Consider the following 19,073-nt stretch of genomic DNA (forward strand, 5'->3'; position numbering starts at 1 on the left):
AGAATAGATTTTTGCCCCCTCTTTACTCATTGGATTTTGTTTTAGCCATAGGCAAAGAGTTTTCTTCGTACAAAACAGTCTGTGTGTACCTCATTACTTTGTTCTCCCCAGTCACTGAGACATGTTACTATCTCAAGCTTATACCACTAAGAATTGAACAGGAGTTGATTAGACCTGTGTATCCTTTACCTAATATTGATCCCTGGTTTGTATCCACTGACCACTCTATGAGGTATTAAATCATCAATCTAATGCTTTATGGCCATTTAAACTTATAAACCTATATACCATCTGGCTATGTTTAGTAAACCAAACTACTTCAAAAAGTGCCTGTAGTCCATTAATGTAATGGGTTTGTTTGGAGTGTTAGGTGAAATTACTTCCAAAGACTTATTTATAGGTACATGGTGAAATGATCAGGAACAATTTGATGGCACCCATTAAAAACACAGGACTGCATTTTGGAAATTTCTGATGGTGTAGAAAGTTTTAATATAAATTGTACCATTACTGTATTTAACATGAAGAACTAATTATTATATCTTTAATTGGCTTTTGTTCATGTTCCTTTAATAAGAATTGGGTAATGCATGTCTCCATCTGCTTATGCTTACATACGAACATGTGATGCCAGCCAAACAAAATCCATTTAATGCTTTCTTTCTCAAGTCTGCTGAAAAGTGTGACTGATATCCATACAATCTTTATAATTAAAATGATATGATTCAGGGGAAAGGCCCAAAATGAAATGCCACGTTCTCTTTCTTGTTAAGTTTGTGCCTACGGGAGTGAGAGTATGAAGGAATCCTTCTGAACTATTTAAGTCTGTAGAAAACCTCTGATATGTACTTTGTAAACAGAAATAACTTTGAATGTTTTTATCTCAGTTGTAAATGTAGAACAGCAGGCAAAAGAAGTTTTTTTAGTGAGATCATCCTATTTTATAGGATCTTTTCTTCTGAGACCTCAGTACAGATTTGGGTGGTGGAGAACTTTAATTGGGAAGCCCTTCTGGTTTACACTCCCCAAGATCTATTCTCCACTGTTTTCCTCTGCACCTCCTACAAAATATTCTCTGAAATGCTAACCAAGTTATCTTTTGGTCTGGAATTTTTTTTCATTTTTGCCCAACTGTCATTTAGGTTTTATAGCAGCAGCTACTCTCAAATATAGTTTTTTTTAAATCTGAAATTAAACCCATTCTTGAACTTAAACATACATCTCTGTCTTTCTCTTGGGATATTTCCATGCCATTCTGTATTTCCTTCTTCTCTCCTTTCTGCATGCCCAAAATTCTATAACCCAGCACATTCTGACTTAGTGCCTCTCCCCTAGTACATTTAAAGGACATTTCTTTTACCGAACAGCTTTGGAACTACAGCAGTAATAGAAACAGAATGAGAAATGGACCTAATATAGAGATTTGGGGGGGGTCTGAATCATAGTTTGAGATGCCATCCATAGAACATCCCCTAGTGCTGAAATCCATATAGATAGATGTGAATTGTTTTCTGGAATCCTTTTTATTTTTAATGTCTTGGGGGGTTTGCTGGTTGTTAGCTTTAACTTCCTTATCTAAAGGAAGATGGAAAATACTGTTCATTTCTGTAACCTTATGGAAAAATTATTGACACTCATTTTACCCAAGCCTCTGTTTGAAAAAGAAACTGGACCACACTAGGGACAATGATGTGCCTTCATAGCAGAACAAATGCTGTTCTGTTTTAAAGGACCTTTTGTAAAAAATCATTCGCCTCCTTCTGTGTTCTTTTTCTTTGCCTCCTCCCCCTACTGAAAGCTCGGGGTTTGGATCATATTGCTGAGAACATTCTGTCATACCTGGATGCCAAATCACTATGTGCTGCTGAACTTGTGTGCAAGGAATGGTACCGAGTGACCTCTGATGGCATGCTGTGGAAGAAGCTTATCGAGAGAATGGTCAGGACAGATTCTCTGTGGAGAGGCCTGGCAGAACGAAGAGGATGGTGAGCCTTTAACTTTTCTTACTCTTATACGGCTTCAGGACCTGGCCATTCACAGTCACTGAAAGATTTTTGGGGAGCCAATGAGACCACTTCTCATTTAATATGGTGATTTTGTTGATTTCTAGCTTAAAATGTAACAGAGAACAAATGTTCATATACTCAGCAGTTTTTCTTCTTACCTGTCACTCACAAAATGACATGATATTGTATTAATACTGCTTTGCAAAAAATAATGGAAAGCTGATCAGCCCTCCTGTTTAAAACATTCTATTATCTGGGCAGAAGTTGGTATCCTGTGGCTGGGCACAGTGGGTTCACACCTGCAATCCCAGCACTTTCGGAGGCCAAGGTGGGCAGATCACTCGAGGCCAGGAGTTTGAGACCAGCCTGGCCAACGTGGTGAAACCCCAACTCTACTAAAAATACAAAATTTAGCCGGGTATGGTGGCGTGCACCTGTAATCCCAGCTACTGTAGAGGCTGAGGCAGGAGAATCGCATGAACCCTAGGTGGACATTACACTCCAGCCTAGGTGACAGAGCGTGACTTCGTCTCAAAAAAAAAAAAAAAAAGTTGGTATCCTGCAAAAGGACTGATGGGCAATTTATGAGAAAAAAAAAAAAGTAGATGACTTTGAATCACATAGAAACCATCCAGTATAGCTTTCCCCTAAAATAATGCAGGACAAATGCTTTTATTTTCTTTCAGAAAATTTCTTGCCTTTATCTTATGCCTCTGGTGTTTTGTCACCTTTGTAATCAAAAATTATTTTTAAGCCCAAGTGGAATAAGAACTCTAGCCATCAGAAAAAGTGAAAATGAAATTAAGTATAAATCATTGTTTCTTCTTAAGACTTCTGTTTTTCAAGATTTTCTGACTTAATTCCGAATTCCCCAAAGCATCATATAGTTAGCAGTCTAAGAGACTTCACTAATTTTTTTGTTGTTCTCTTAACAGTACTATTTCATTAGAACTTCTGAAAGATATCTTTCTTTAAAGAATTTTCTCTCAGAGTATGTCTCTAGAATGTCACTATAGGAAAGCTACGTAGTAATAGTTCACAAATAAAGGTGACATATTAAATATTCTTTGACAGAAAAAATTATAATAGGCATGTGTGTGCTTAGTAATGTCCTTCCAAATTAATTTTATCAGTTGTTTATCTTGGATCATAAAGAGGAAAACAGTTAAAAGTAGAGAACACTTTTAAAAGATAAATATTCATGGGCCAGCTTTCCTTTGAATTTTCATGAAAAAGTAGTTGGCTCTCTTTCTTTTTTTCTATCTTTGAAATTTATTAACACATAATAAATACAATGACCTATAAATATTATACCAAATGCCTCAGAGATTTTTATTATTCTGGCTATTAGGAAGACTGTTTAAATTTTTCTCTCAAATTGAATTAAAGGAACAAAAAAACTAGGCAATTTTTAGGCTGTGTAACAAAGAATATTGTTGGCCAGGTGGGGTGGCTCACGCCTGTAATCCCAACAGTTTTGGAGGCCAAGGCAAGAGGATCATTTGAGCCCAGGAGTTTGATACCAGGCTGGGCAACATATTGAGACCTCATCTCTACAAAAAAATCAAAAAATTAGCTGGGCCTGGTGGCGCATGCCTGTAATCCCAGCCACTCAGGAGGCTAAGGTGGGAGGATGGCTTGAGTCTGGGAAGTTGAGGCTGCAGTGAGCTGTGATCATGCCACTGCACTCCAGCCTGGGCAACAGAGCAAGACCCTGTCTCTTTCTCTGTCTCTCTCTCTCTCTCTCTCTCTCTCTCACATACACACACACACACACACACACACACACACAAAAGAATATTATTACTACTTCTCAAATATGTTTTTTAATTCTTATTTCGCTACATAGAAAAATAGAAATCTTTCATAACCTACTTCATACTTTGGAAATAAACTCTTTAATAGTACAACAAAGCAAATAAAAATGGAGTTATATGGTATTCGGGGTCCATTATTTTGCTAAGAGTGCTGGGACCAGCCTTGGGGATACAGCAGGCAATTGCTTACATGAGAAAATTTTAGGGCAGCTGAGAAGATTTCTGTATCCCTCAGAAAAAAAGAATCTCGTCTCCAAATAACTCCTGAAATTTCAGTTAAGGAGATTCATTCCTTTAGTTATAAAGGTTCTGTTACCTGTTAAAATACATTGTGTTCCCATTTGGACTGTAAATGACAGTAAACCTTCATCATAAATTGGGAGTTTACTGAGTCCTTTTTTGAAGGCAGAAAGATCAAGAAGTAACTGGGCAGTTCTTGACAGATAGATGTGAAAATGCCAAAGGTAAAAGGCTCCACAGTTTTGCTTGGGATTGGCACTAAATGGCAAGATGTTTTATGTTAGTTACAAAGAAAAAACAATCATTGAGAAGATGGCTTTTGAGCCTTTCTAAAGCGTAGGTGAAATAATCCAGGATCCAGCACTAATTACCACTTTTTTCCCCTATCTCTTTATCCACAGAAACCCATTCCCGCTCTTTTGAGTATCCTTCAGAGTTCTGACTATATCCCCTTGTCTTTGGGCATGTTTATCCTCTTAATCCCATGATACACCCATGAAATTCCAAATACTTATACATCCCGTGTCGACTTCCTCCATTATTCCCTCGACTTTCTTGTTGCTGCTTCTGTTTTTACATGTTGACTTTATTCCTGTGTCAGTTGTCCTCCCTTTTTTAAAAAAAAATTTACTCCATCAGTTTCTCATTTTCTTCTTTCAAGTTGTCTTACCAAGCCTAATACGTCAATAAAGTCTTTCTGTGTTATACTTTTCCCCATATGCTAGCTTTGAAAGGTTCTTCCATTTCTACTAACCAAAAATAGTAAGTAAATACAGTTTTCTAATAAAGCTTTTATCTCTAAGTTTTAACTTGGTATTTGATGTTGTATTTTATATCTAGATGGATTTGACAGTCTTCCCCTGGGACATGAACTCTGTAGTTTTCTCTCTTGAATAATACTGAATATGCTGTCTGCTCAGTAATGGTAACTCTTAAAAGTATAATAAAAGACCACTTGGGAAAAGTCAATTTTCTTAATCAGCAGATCACATTTTATAACATTCTGAATTTAATATTTAACGTTTATCATGTACTCACATTCTTGTAGGTACTAGGCATTTCACGTAGAAGTAGTCCCTGTTTTCAAAGATCTTCCATCATAAAAGGTTTTGACTTAAAACATAAAGACAGAAGCCAGTTTTCAGTACCTAGCCACCCCTTTCTGTAACACTTTGATTTGAAGAAATTCAGATACTTTACCAAGACATGGTAAATGCAGTGAGGTGGAAAACAAGATCAGAAGCTTATGTGAGTTCTCTTTCCTTAGAATGTAGATAGTATCATTGCATAGGAAGAAAGTCTTGGAGTGCTAGAGATTAAAAGAAGACAGGAATCTCAGGAATGGTGGGCATTGAGAAACAATAAAGTAGTTAAGAATGTGGGTGGGCTCAGGAGTCAGACTTAAAATCTTCACATTCAAAATCTATTATTTGCCTGCAAAGTGTTTGTAGAATAATATTGTACAGAGAAATGTACCATTAATCTGGAATTCTTTCATAATGCATCTTGTTTCCCCTTTTGTTTATGCTGGTGTATCATGTTTCATTAATCTCCCTTTTTATAAGTATTATTTTCACTTCTCTATTTCAGATTTTCTTTTCTGTATTAACACAGAAGTTAGAGCCATCTACTTTCCTGATAGGAAATTTTCTCAACTAATTTTCAGGGTGTATAATAGGGAGAGGGCAGGGGAGAAACACTCCTGGAGACACCAAACAATTAATTATATTGTAATGGAGCTATAGAGGGAGGAGTGGATGACTGGCCCAGAGAAAACATGATTTCTCTGGTGCCAGGATTACACTCAGAGGCATTTCTGCCTATCTCCACTTTGCAAGGCACGGTGCCAGTGAGAACAGCAGTTAGTACACCCATAGTGGGGTTTACTAGCTTCCACACCGTGTTTGGTGGGTTCTTAACTTCCGGATGAGGAATTGAATTTTTTACCCAGCAGGAAGTGATTGCCATTTACTGATTTTTTTTTGTAGCAAAGATCTAGCTTGGGATACGAGTATTCCGGAGATGTGCTGTCATAAGGAAGGAGATACTAACAAATGTTGCTCACTGGAATCAGGGAAGGCAGTTAAGTACATGTATGTATGTACACAGCCAGGAGCACACCTGTGAAAGTCAGTTTCATGCCTTAGACTTGATAGCAGTGCTCTTAGGCATTTCTTTTTTTTCTTCTTCCCTAGCTGCTGCTGGACACACCTGTGATCCTTTTGTTTTCTGTTGAAATGAACTGAATTGCTCCTTTCAAAGCATAGTTGCACTGATTAGCAGCAGCCTGGGTGACTGAGCAGCCACCACACCTTACCCTGTACAAATAAAGACCTAGCAAAAGTGATCTCCATGCCAGAGGCATTGCTGCTGTCTACAATGCTGGGGACCACTGACACAGTAAAAGGGGGAAAAAAAAAAACCTATAGGGCATGTGCTAGTTCAAAGGTAATAGTTACCATTACTAACAAAATTTCCAAAAGATGAGGCCAGTGAATCTAAGCAGTAGTCTTAATAGAGCAATAGATGAATTCTGATTGTACATATTCCATTTGTTTACTGATATTATAATATTCCTAAAGGCTTGGTACTCCGATGTTCTACACTGGAAATAATCATGTTTTACCCAAAAGCAAATCAGTGTTGGTCAGATTCCTTAGAGCCCAGAAGGTTACTCTTTGACATGGGACTCCTGAAATCAGGCTTACCTTTGCTCCTCCGCAGACAGCTATGGAGAGTATATGGAATGGTAACTGTGAAAACACTTTCAAAATATATGAAGTTCCTTATAAATATATAATGTCGGCCGGGTGTGATGGCTCACGCCTGTAATCCCAGCACTTTGGGAGGCCAAGCAGGCGGGTCATTTGAGGCCAGGAGTTCAAGACCAGCCTGACCAACATGGTGAAACCCCATCTCTACTAAAATCCAAAAATTAGCCAGCATGGTGGCAGATGACTGTAATCACAGCTACTCAGGAGGCTGAGGCAGGAGAATCACTTGAACCCAGGAAGCGGAGGTTGCAGTGAGCCAACATCACACTGCTGCACTCCAGCCTGGGCAACAGAGCGAGACTCTGTCTCAAAATATATATGTATTTAAATATATAATGTCATGATTTTCACTGGGAAATATTTGTTATTTTTTAGGGGACAGTATTTATTCAAAAACAAACCTCCTGACGGGAATGCTCCTCCCAACTCTTTTTATAGAGCACTTTATCCTAAAATTATACAAGACATTGAGGTAAGAATCTATGTATTTTGGGGTATTGCCCAAGGGCACAGAATTATCAGCATTCTTCAGTCACAGTATGGTTACAGCAAGCCCATTAAGGTTTATTGACATGAGTTGGGAATCAATCTGTTAGCTGGCCATGGTGGCTCACACCTGTAATCCCAGCACTTTTGGAGGCTGAGGTCAGGAGTTTGAGACCAGCCTGGCTAACATGGTGAGACCCCTGTCTCTACTAAAAATACAAAAATTAGCCAGGCATGGTGGCACACACCTGTAATTCCAGCTACTGAGGAGGCTGAGATAGGAGAATCACTTGAACCTGGGAGGCACATGTTGCAGTGAGCCAAGATCGCACCACTGCACTCCCTCCTGAACGACAGAGCGAGACTCCATCAAAAAAAAGAAAAGGAAAAGAAAATCAATCTCTTTACAGGCGAGTAGGGTAGGTAAAATAAATTGCTAGGCAAAATTTTAAAGCTTTAAAAAATGGTTTACTAATAAGTAGATGAGAGAGTTAAAGAGATTGATCCCTTCATACATAGCAGTGTGACTGGTAAACTTGTACTCATAAGCTCATATTTAAATATCTTCTGAATTGAACCTCCTTAGAAGTTCATCAGTAGCAATCAGTAGCAATGGCCATCACATATGTAAGAGCACTGAGTGTATAACCTCACGTAGTTCGTAGCTTTTCTTCTCTTGATGAGTAGTCTCTTTCCACCAGATTTATTATTTAATTGAACAAATTATAGGCAGGGGAGTTCTAGGAAACAACCTTTAATTACCTTGCAAAAGGAAGAATATTTTATAAATATAGATAGTAGCCTTTTAAAGACATTTTTTAGTTTTCCCTAAGTTGTGTATATCCCATAGAGTAAAGCATTGAGCCATTGATTGTCATTAAAGCCTAAAAAGAGTTTGATTCTAGGTGTTTCCTAACACTGCCTCTTTCCCATTCCTTCTTCTCAGACAATAGAATCTAATTGGAGATGTGGAAGACATAGTTTACAGAGAATTCACTGCCGAAGTGAAACAAGCAAAGGAGTTTACTGTTTACAGTATGATGATCAGAAAATAGTAAGCGGCCTTCGAGACAACACAATCAAGGTGAGGTCTATTCAGTTGTAGAAAGGTAGCAGAGGGAGCAAGAGTGACCACATTCATAGCGCAGTCTAAAGCATAAACTCTAAGCATTATTTCTAGAAAGTAAGTGAAGATTTTAGATTGTTTCCAGTCCCAAAGCCAAAATCATTTCCTTAAAGGACAGACATCAGCTTCCCCCTAGAACACTATACAAATGGGTAGTCCTAGGGTTAAATTCTCTTCTTGAAATGCACTGAATGGGCTGTTACTCTTTTGACCATCACATAATTATAGACTACCCTGTTCCTTAATGAAAAGGATAAAAGTTTGCATTAGTACTGAAGCTATGTGTGTGTGTGTGTGTGTGTGTGTGTGTGTGTGTGTGTGTGTGCTTAGCTATACCTATAGAAAATGCATTCCACACTACTCTAGGCTTTGATTATTTTGGGGGATCAGACACGTAATAGGACCAACAAGTCTCCACAGCACCCCATCATCACATTGATCAAAAGGATCTTATTTGCCATCCTAGATCTGGGATAAAAACACATTGGAATGCAAGCGAATTCTCACAGGCCATACGGGTTCAGTCCTCTGTCTCCAGTATGATGAGAGAGTGATCATAACGGGATCATCGGATTCCACGGTCAGGTAGAAAATTTCAAATGCTTTTTTGAACTCTGAAATATCAGCTCTGCTCTGTTCTTTGTCATAGATAGTAATTTTGTATATATCGGCACAGTTCTGAAACTAAAGAAGAATAAACCACCGGTTCCCCATCATTTCTGTCAGTCTAGAACTAGAAAACTTGATTTAGAAATGCTTGAGGTAAGTTTACATTTTCACACATTGAAGAAACTACACATTCTATTTTAATTTGGAGGATCATCTATTACAGAAACTTTTCTTATCCTTATGGTAAACTTTGCATTCCTTACAAAAACCACCTCACGGGGGAATGATATGAATGCAATGAAGCCTTCCTTTCAGGTAGTGGTAACTGTAGTGCAGGTCTGTATTATCTCCTTTGAAACATGTACAGGTGAGCTGTGCTCTCTTTGCCAGCCCCTCCCCTGCCATCCCTGCAGTTTTTAATTGCAAGCTTCACTCAGGGAGGGGCCCTCAATTTCCAGAGGCATTAGTGATTTGATGACACAGCCATTATACTGCTGGAGTCCAGGATAGCTTGAGTTCTGGGTACCAGCAGCACTGCTGGGAACCTCTGTTAGGAATTTTGCCTTAAACTAAAGGATTTAGCAAACATAATGCATCAAAAGTAACTTTAAAAAAAAAATAGACCTAGGAAAAAAGCAGTTAAGTGCATTGTTAGATACTCTGAAGTTAAATGTTTACCATTCCAAGTTATCCTCTGTGAATAGAAAAGACTGTTCCTGTTTTTTGTCTTTTGACTTAAAGGCATAGCAAGGCATAGCAAACTTGGCCCTTGTAGTTACTGACATTTAACATTTATTGGTGCTTGTGGAGTGAGTGCCCCACAGAATCTAAAACACTGCAGGTGCTAACATCATTTATAAGATAAAGAAAAAATGATATTCTATAAAAGGGGGCTAAACTGGAAAAAAGGAAATAACATGTTATAAAACCTTAAGTAAATACACAAAAATAGAATAATCAAAATATATAATCATACAAAATTCTCAAACTATCCAAGGGCCCCACACTCTGCTGTGAAGCCCATATTTACAATGGGGGTCTATTTTAAACCCCTACCCACTTCAGAACACAGAAATGGGGGCTTAGAATTAGAGTCGTGGTTATCTTGGCCTTTGACCTTTATGATAAAACCTGAGATCCAGGGTAATGAAACTCACATTCACATTACTAAGTATGTGACAGAAGCATCTTGGCCTATTTCATTTCTGGCTCCTGAGGGCTATCATTGGAATGGGCACTAATGCTATTGTTATTAATCAGATTCCTCATTTAAAATGTATCTTACTAATGGTATCAAATTGAATGTGAGAAGTTTTACAGTCTTCAAGTCTGGGCCAAATTATTAGGTAACAGTGGCTGCCACCTCATCCTTGCCCTCCACAACTTGCCCATATTTCAAGCAGTATGTCTTAAGGACACACTGGCAGCATCCCATCCCCTTCCTTCTCCCACTCTCCCAGTCCGGCCCTCTCTCTAAATATAAGGAGTGGAAGGGCGCATGATGGTCAAATATAGGTAACAGATTGTAGCTTGAGTACCATCTAAATCTCATCTATCACTTCCAGAGTGTGGGATGTAAATACAGGTGAAATGCTAAACACGTTGATTCACCATTGTGAAGCAGTTCTGCACTTGCGTTTCAATAATGGCATGATGGTGACCTGCTCCAAAGATCGTTCCATTGCTGTATGGGATATGGCCTCCCCAACTGACATTACCCTCCGGAGGGTGCTGGTCGGACACCGAGCTGCTGTCAATGTTGTAGACTTTGATGACAAGTACATTGTTTCTGCATCTGGGGATAGAACTATAAAGGTAATAAGGCATTTTTCAGTAAGTTTCCAACTTAGAATGGGGGAATTCATATGAAAATTTGATCAAGGGCAATTTCATATTTAAACGTTGCTACAGAAAAATGTAATATTTAATTCAGAGACTAGTCTACAAGTGAAAAGGTAATAAGTGAGACGTTGTGTGACAATTTATCCTAGATATTTTATTCCTATAAATAGTGGTGAGTGTGAGAAGAGACTAACCCTAGAAGAGTAAATCAATTTGAGGAATTCTCATGTGGTAACAGCCAACTGCAAATTAGCCTCTGTTACCATGAATTTAAATTGTCCTTTGTTTTATTTGTTTGAGAAGACTTCCCTCTAATGGTTCAGTCCTGTTTTCTGCTTCTCTAAGACTCCAGTTGCCATAGATTTTACCAATAAAAGCACCAAATCAACTGCTCAATGCCATTTTCTTTTTCAGGTATGGAACACAAGTACTTGTGAATTTGTAAGGACCTTAAATGGACACAAACGAGGCATTGCCTGTTTGCAGTACAGGGACAGGCTGGTAGTGAGTGGCTCATCTGACAACACTATCAGGTGAGCAGCAAGTGCCTTGTATCATAAGGGATCAATATTATGCTCCCATTCATTATTAATGCACAGATCATACAAGTCTTCAATTTTGTTATGTTTATAATCAAATGTTTTTCCTTTCTGTAGCTTCTTACAGGTCAGAAGTTTGCCCCAGGCAGAGAAGCAGCACAGCAAAGCCTTTTGTTGCCCTTCTTTTTAAATTTCTCCTGTCTACAGTTGAAAAGTGCTAATAAACAGCTAACAGCCTTTTCTTTGCCATTGTTTTTAAGAAATGAAAAGAAAGATTTGTTTCCTTACTAGAAATTATGTTATTTTTGTCTTAGCATTACATAATTGGCCAGAGAGTTACCTGTCTTTGAAATTATGAAGATTTCACAGTTGGAAGTCCTTTTTGGGGTTTTCCCTTCACAAAGATGAATGACATAGATATGATTATAATTTGGAAGAGTTATCCATCCTCTCCCTTCAGTGAAGTATTAAAAGGATGAAAAGGCCATTAAAAAAGAGCTACTGTTTGTTATATCTAAGGAAATTATTCCTAGAAATCACTTGAATTGCTCTGAAAACGTACAGTTTTTATAATTAGTACACAAAAGTTCTTGAGAACTGAGTTTGCATTTCCATTCTCTGAGAAGAGCTGTCCTGGACAGTGGTGAAAGAAGTGTCTGCCGTGGCAGAGGGGGAGGTGCTTTGTGAGAACAGGACATCACTGATAATCTGTATCTCTTTCAGTTTGGTGACTTCAGGAAACTGGTTTCTTAGCTTGGTCATTTCCTTCTCAGGCAACTGCATGCATTGAATTAGTTTTTATGCCTGGAAGAACCTGTTTACAGAATTATGTAAAGCCCTGTGCTTTGAAAATACATTTTACATTTGAACTTAAACCTACATATTTCTGTGTGAGTTATATAGCAGAAAGGAAATAAATTACATTGAAAGCAGTACATATCTGTGTGGGTGGTGATTGATTTTATTTTATGAATTTTTAGAAGGCATATGAGGTGTATTGTTATAACATTCCAGGCTTAGAAAAGAATACGTGAAAATTCACCTGACTTAATTTTCTCTTCCAGATTATGGGACATAGAATGTGGTGCATGTTTACGAGTGTTAGAAGGCCATGAGGAATTGGTGCGTTGTATTCGATTTGATAACAAGAGGATAGTCAGTGGGGCCTATGATGGGTGAGTGTGCTAACAGAGTGTAAAAAAGAGAAAATCTACGTCTTAATCCTTCCTTATGTTTATGGTGTTAAACATAACCATTCCTTGTTTCTAAAAGCTTATAGATTTTATACAAAATATCTGATACCATATTTCTTTAATCCGTGTATTTACCTCTCCTTGGTTTAGTGTCCTGAAATATTCTTCCCATTCATTTTATTATACTTGTTTGCACATGGTTGTCATTCATATTTTGGTTATTTGGTTATGTATTTGACTGTTTTGCCCTGTAAAGCAAAGAACAAGAAAAACCCAGTGTTAACAGGCTACCCATGTAAAAGGGTAACCTGTTAACAAAACAGAAACACTAGAGGGCAGTATTTGGGGACTTAGTGTGGTAAGATCTTGAATTTTGATCTCTTGGGTTTTTTATCTCTTTGAGTAATTTTTAAGAGTACAGTTCTCTTGTCATCACTTGTCATCCTAGCATTTCATTTATGAGTTTAGTCATCTTTATTTTCTTCTAATTTCTAGTGGTTATGGAATCCATTAATTTTGTGAATGGACCCCATGTCCACCAATCCTAAACACAGAGTAAATTCAAACAAAAGTAGTCTGGGCACAATGGATCATGCATTTAATCCCAGCACTTTGGGAGACCGAGACAGGTGGATCATTTGAGGTCAGTAGTTCGAGACCAGCCTGGCCAGCATGGCAAAACCCAGTCTCTACTAAAAGTACAAAAATTAGCCAGGTGTGGTTGCGGGCGCCTGTAATCCCAGCTACTTAGGAGGCTGAGGCAGGAGAATTGCTTGAACCAGGGAGGCAGAGGTTGCAGTGAGCCAAGATTGCGCCACCACACTCCAGCCTGGGCAACAGAGCGAGACTCCGTCTCAGAAAAAGAAAAAAAAATAGTTATTCACTTAGGAAGAACTCTTATCATTTCTTTTTGTCAATCTGCCTGATTTTGGCAGCTTTTTAAATATCAGAAACTAACAACATTATTTTAGTTCATGAGCTAACTACACTGATACATTCATTAGCCAATGCAAGCAGCAGGAAGTGTAGACTGCTCACTTCTTCTGCTTTGGGACAGCCATCACTGTTACAACCTTGGGAAATTGTTCAGAGTGTGGTGACATGTTCCAGCTTGGTCAAGACAATATTTTCTTATTGTCCTGGCTTTGATCTGTACCCACCTGTCTTGGAATTTGTCTGCTATGTACCTTGAGGAAACATGGCCTATTAAAAGATTTTTGGAAGAGCTACACTTATCTTATTTAAATCAAAAGATGAGGGCTTGCTTATATAAACTGCATTGCTCTTACATGGACCCCAGTCCCTCAGTACCTGTGACCTGGGCCACTCTTAGAAGTGCCCAGGAAGAGGATGCTTCACAGTTGTAGATTTCTAGGTCTGTGTAATATCATTAAAAGGTCTAAGGTACAAGATCTCCTCTTGATCCCAAAGTATGGTATAACTTTACTATTAACTGTCTTCAGTTTGGTTAAAGCTAGCCTGTTTCTCATTTGTAGGTTAATCACGTACATTTAAACTATACTCACCATCCATATTTATTGCCATGAATTTCTGCTGTTCTTCCCTGCCTTCTCTTACATTTGCTTTTAACTAACATTTTTGTCCCCTTTTTGATCTTTAGAAAAATTAAAGTGTGGGATCTTGTGGCTGCTTTGGACCCCCGTGCTCCTGCAGGGACACTCTGTCTACGGACCCTTGTGGTAAGAGCCTTGCTGTTTAGAGAGCATTGGAGAGCAGGTGGGGGAAGAAATTAAACGTTGATGTGCTGTGGAATATGGATTTGAATTTAATAGTTACAACCTCACAAAACCTACAACTAAGTGGTAAGGCAACCAGTACATGACAATAAAATATGTTTATATAATTCCTTTCATCCAAAAATGCTTTAGAGACTATATATGGAGAGAAATGTGGCAGCTGTTTAACAGCTGCACAGCAACTCTACACAACAGTTTAGTGCAGGGAGTGAATAAGAATTCTGTATCCACCAGAAACAGCAGGGGGTACTAAGGGAGAGAGAATATAATTATTCAAATTGGAACCTGTCCAAAATCTGAGGACCTGTACACCTGTGCCTTCAAAAAGTGCCCTGGGGGCCGGGTGCGGTGGCTCATGCCTATTATCCCAGCACTTTGGGAGGTCAAGGCGGATGGATCACCTGAGATCAGGAGTTCAAGACCAGCTTGACCAACACGGTGAAACCCCGTCTCTGCTAAAAATAAAAAAAAATTAGCCAAGCATGGTGGCAAGCGCCTGTAATCCCAGCTACTCAGGAGGCTGAGGCAGGAGAATCACTTGAACCTGAGAGGCGGAGGTTGCAGTGAACCAAGATCATGCTTGCACTCCAGCCTGGGCAACAAGAGCGAAACTCTGTCTTAAAAAAAAAAAAAAAACTGCCCTGGGAATCTGCATGAATCCCCCTGGTCAACCCCTTAGTTCTGCAGCCTATTCATGAGCTAGTGCCTCCAGCAACTTGAGCCCATCTTTTTTGTTCCCCATATACCCCCTTTTGACATTTGGGGAAAAAAGTGATTCAAAAGGAGGAATGCACTAAATTATTTATCATGTTGTTAGCCAAGGGCCCAGATTGATAAATGCTGCTTCCATTAGAAAATTAGTTGGAGCAACAGGGTGGACAGACACCACTTGGAGAAAAGATGAGAGCAAGCATTTGAAGCCCAGTGTTCTAAATCCTGACTGTCATCATTTAGGCATTCTTGGCTCCGGAGAAGAGAAAGAGGTTACATTTCTTGTCTTCCTTGTTGGATTTATGTGTGTATGTATAAGACAGGGTCTTCCTCTGTCACCCAGGCTATAGTGAAGTGGCACTACATGTTGTTGATGTATATCAATATTTCATTTCTTTTGAAAATTTGCTGAGTAGTATTCTATTGTATGGTTATACCCATTCACTGATTGTTTCTCGTTTTTGGCTATTAACAAAGTTTCTATAAACATTTATGTAGAAGTCTTGGGATGAATGTATGCTTTTTGCTTTTATTTCTCTGAGGTAAATACCTAGGAGCAGATGACTAGGTCATATGGTAAGTGTATGTTTAAAATTTTTAGAAACTGCCAAACTGTTTTTCAAAGTGGTTTACCCTTTTACATTATAGTATAGCAGTGTATGAGAGTTCCAGTTACTCCACATTCTTGCCAGTACTGAGCACAGTCTGTAATTTAGTCATTCTTATTGTGGTTTAATTCGTGTATCTCTAATGATTAATAATGTCAAGCATCTATTCTTTGCCATCTGTATATCTACTTTAGTGAAGTGTGTTCAAATCTTTTCCCATTTTTTAATTGAGTGGTTATTGAGTTTTGAGATTCTTTTATATATTCTAAGTTACAAATGCTTTATCAGATGTAATTCACAAGTATTTTCTCCACGTTCATAATTTGTTTCTTTGTTTTCTTAAAAGTGTCTTTCAAAAAGCGGTTCTTAATTTTAAGTCTACTGCATTGACTTCTTCTATTATGGCCTATATTACTTGCTGTTGTATCTCAGAAAAACCTTTGACTAATCCAAAGTCACAAGGATTTTTCCCTGTGTTTTCTTCTCTAAGTTTTATAATTTTCAGTTTGTATTTTGGTCTATGATCCATTTTGAGTTAATCTTTGCATATGGTACAAGGTATAGATCAAAGGGTTGGGCTTTTTTACACATGAATATCCAGTTGTTCCAGCACCATTTATTCAAAAGACTGTCCTTTCGAAATGCTTTTGCAGCTTTGTCAAAAATGAATTGACCATATATGTGTGAGTCTTCTTTGGGAATCTGTTCTGTTCCATTGATTTTTGTCTGTCTTGATTCCAGTATAATTTTATTTTGATTACTGCAGCTTTTTACCAACTCTTGAAGTCAAGTAATGTGAGTCCTTCAGCTTTGTCTTTTTCAAAGTTTTTTGGGGCCTTTGATTTTTCATGTTAATTTTAAAATCAGTTTGCCAAGTTCAACCAAAAAAGTCTGCTGGGAATGTATTTTAATTTTTTAATAAATAAATAGGTATGGGGTCTCAGTGTGTTGCCCAGACTGGTCTCAAACTCCTGGCCTCAAATAGTACTCCTACCTCAGACATCCAAAGTGCTTGGATTATAGGCCTGAGCCACTCCATCTGCTGGGTTTTTTGTTGGACTTGTGTTGACTGTAGATCAGTTTGGAGAATATTGACTTCTGAACAATATTGAGTCTTTATCTCTCCATTTGTTTAGGTCTTTTTAAATTTCTCAGCCACGTTGTAGCTTTTAGTATAAAGGTTTTGCACATCTTTTTGTCACAGTTATCCCTAAATATTTTGTATTTTTAATGCTATTGGAAAAGGTATTTTTAAACCTTGGTTTCTGATTGTTCATTGCAAATACATAGAAATATACTTTTACTTATTTCCCAATCTGTGTATCTTTTATTTCTCTCTCCCTCTTTTTTTTTTTTTTCTTAATTGCACTGGCTAAGACCTCCAGTACAATGTTAAAAACAATTGGTAAGAGTGAATGTCCCTTTTTTGTTCATGATCGTAGGTGAAAGGCATTCAGTCTTTCACCGTTTCACATATGTGTATATATAGATGTATGTCAGCTATAGGGTTTTTCTCTTTTTTTTTTTTGAGACGGAGTCTCGCTCTTTCACCCAGGCTGGAGTGCAGTGGCGCGATCTCAGCTCACTGCAAGCTCTGCCTCCTGGGTTCACGCCATTCTCCTGCCTCAGCTTCCTGAGTAGCTGGGACTACAGGCGCGTGCCACCACGGCCGGCTGATTTTTTGTATTTTTTAGTAGAGACGGGGTTTCATCATGTTAGCCAGGATGGTCTCGATCTCCTGACCTCGTGATCCAGCCACCTCGGCCTCCCAAAGTGCTGGGATTACAGGCGTGAACCACCGCGCCCGGCCTAGGGTTTTTCATAGTGACCCATTATCAGGGGATTAGGCAGTTCCCTTCTGTTCCTAGATTGCTGAGAGTTTTAATGAGGAACGCATGTTGGATTTTGTGAAATGCTTTATCTACATCCATTGAGATAATCATATGGTTTTTCACTTTTCTTCTGTTAATTGGTATATTACATTGAATTTTTTTTAGCTTTAAATCCTTTGCATTGCTGGTATAAACCCCACTTGTTCATGAGGTATAATCCTTTTTATGTGTTGTTGGATTCACCTTGCTAATATCTTTTTAAGGATTTTTGTGTGTGTGTGTATCTGTGTTTGTAAGGGATATTGGTTTGTTACTTTATTTTCTGTGTCTCTGGTTGACTGTCATGATAATGTTGGCCTTATAAAATAATTTTTGAAGTGTTCTTTCATCTATTTTCTAAGAGTTTGCATATGTGATATTATGCTTCTTTAAATGCTTGATAGAATTCACTAGTGAAGCATCTAGACCTGGAATTTTCTTTGTGGAAAGTTTTAATTACAACTTCAGTTTCTTTAATAAATACAGCACTCTTCAGATTTAATATTTCTTTTGAAGTCCACTTTAATACTTTGTCTTCCAAGCAGTTTGGCCGTTTTATCTAAATTATGAAATTTATTGAAATAAAGTTATTCATCATATTCCCTTATTATCCTTTTAATGCCTGTTAGGAGCATAGTCCTGTTTTCCTTTTTTGGTTTCATTGATTTTTTTTTTTTTCTAGCTTCTTAAGATAGAAACTAAGATCATTGACTTTGAACCTTTTTTTAAATATAATCAGTTGAAGCTATAAATGTTATTAGAAGTAATTCTAATCACTACTTTAGCCACATCCCAAAAAATGTCAATTAAATCAAGTTGGTTTATAATATTCAGGTCTTCTGTATCCTTAGTGATTTTTCTATTCGTCCTTACCAATTATTGAGAGAGGAATTTTTATGTCTCCCACTATAGTTTTGAATTTGTCTGTTTCTCCTTACAGTTGTGACAGCTTTTGCTTCATGGTTTTTGTTTGAGACAGGGTATCACTATGCCGCCCAGGCTGGAATGCAGTGGCACACCCATGACTCACTGCAGCCTCAACCTCCCAGGCTCTGTCAATCCACCCACCTGAGCCTCCTGAGTAGCTGGGACCACAGGCGTGCGCCACCACGTCCAGCTAATTTTTTTGTACTTTTTTTTAGAGATGGGGTTTTGCCACATTGCCCAGGCTGGTCTGGAACTCCTGGGCTCAACCTCGACAAAGTACTGGGATCACAGGCATGAGCCATGGCACCTGGCCTGCTTCATGGTTTTTTTTGTTGTTGTCGTTGTTTTTGAGACGGAGTTTCTCTCTTGTCACCCAGGCTGGAGTGCAGTGGCACGATGTCAGCTCACTGCAACCTCCGCCTCCTGGGTTCAAGCCATTCTCCTGCCTCAGCCTCCCAAGTAGCTGGCATTACAGGCGCCTGCCACCACACCTGGCTAATTTTTTGTATTTTCAGTAGAGACAGGATTTTGCCATGTTGGGCAGGCTGGTCTCGAACTCCTGACCTC

The 19,073-nt window shown here is 38.4% G+C and overlaps 1 protein-coding gene across 16 annotated transcripts in view; it reads left to right on the forward strand.

The window, feature by feature from the left end:
* The window catches only part of BTRC (beta-transducin repeat containing E3 ubiquitin protein ligase), a 201,387-nt gene that overhangs the window by 168,099 nt on the left and 14,215 nt on the right, over nt 1-19,073 (forward strand). For 14 of the 16 annotated variants that reach the window (XM_063781063.1, XM_063781064.1, XM_016919160.4 and 11 more), the window contains 8 exons: nt 1,799-1,985; nt 7,213-7,309; nt 8,270-8,407; nt 8,916-9,034; nt 10,624-10,873; nt 11,315-11,433; nt 12,504-12,614; nt 14,254-14,332. In XM_063781063.1, the coding sequence (XP_063637133.1) occupies nt 1,799-1,985; nt 7,213-7,309; nt 8,270-8,407; nt 8,916-9,034; nt 10,624-10,873; nt 11,315-11,433; nt 12,504-12,614; nt 14,254-14,332 (1,100 nt within the window). Of the gene's footprint in view, nt 1-1,798; nt 1,986-7,212; nt 7,310-8,269; nt 8,408-8,915; nt 9,035-10,623; nt 10,874-11,314; nt 11,434-12,503; nt 12,615-14,253; nt 14,456-19,073 lie in introns of all 16 variants that reach the window. The other 2 variants (XR_010146683.1, XR_010146682.1) reach the window with 1 other exon arrangement.

This window comes from Pan troglodytes, chromosome 8, assembly GCF_028858775.2.
Source record: "Pan troglodytes isolate AG18354 chromosome 8, NHGRI_mPanTro3-v2.0_pri, whole genome shotgun sequence".
Classification (NCBI taxonomy): Eukaryota; Metazoa; Chordata; class Mammalia; order Primates; family Hominidae; genus Pan; species Pan troglodytes.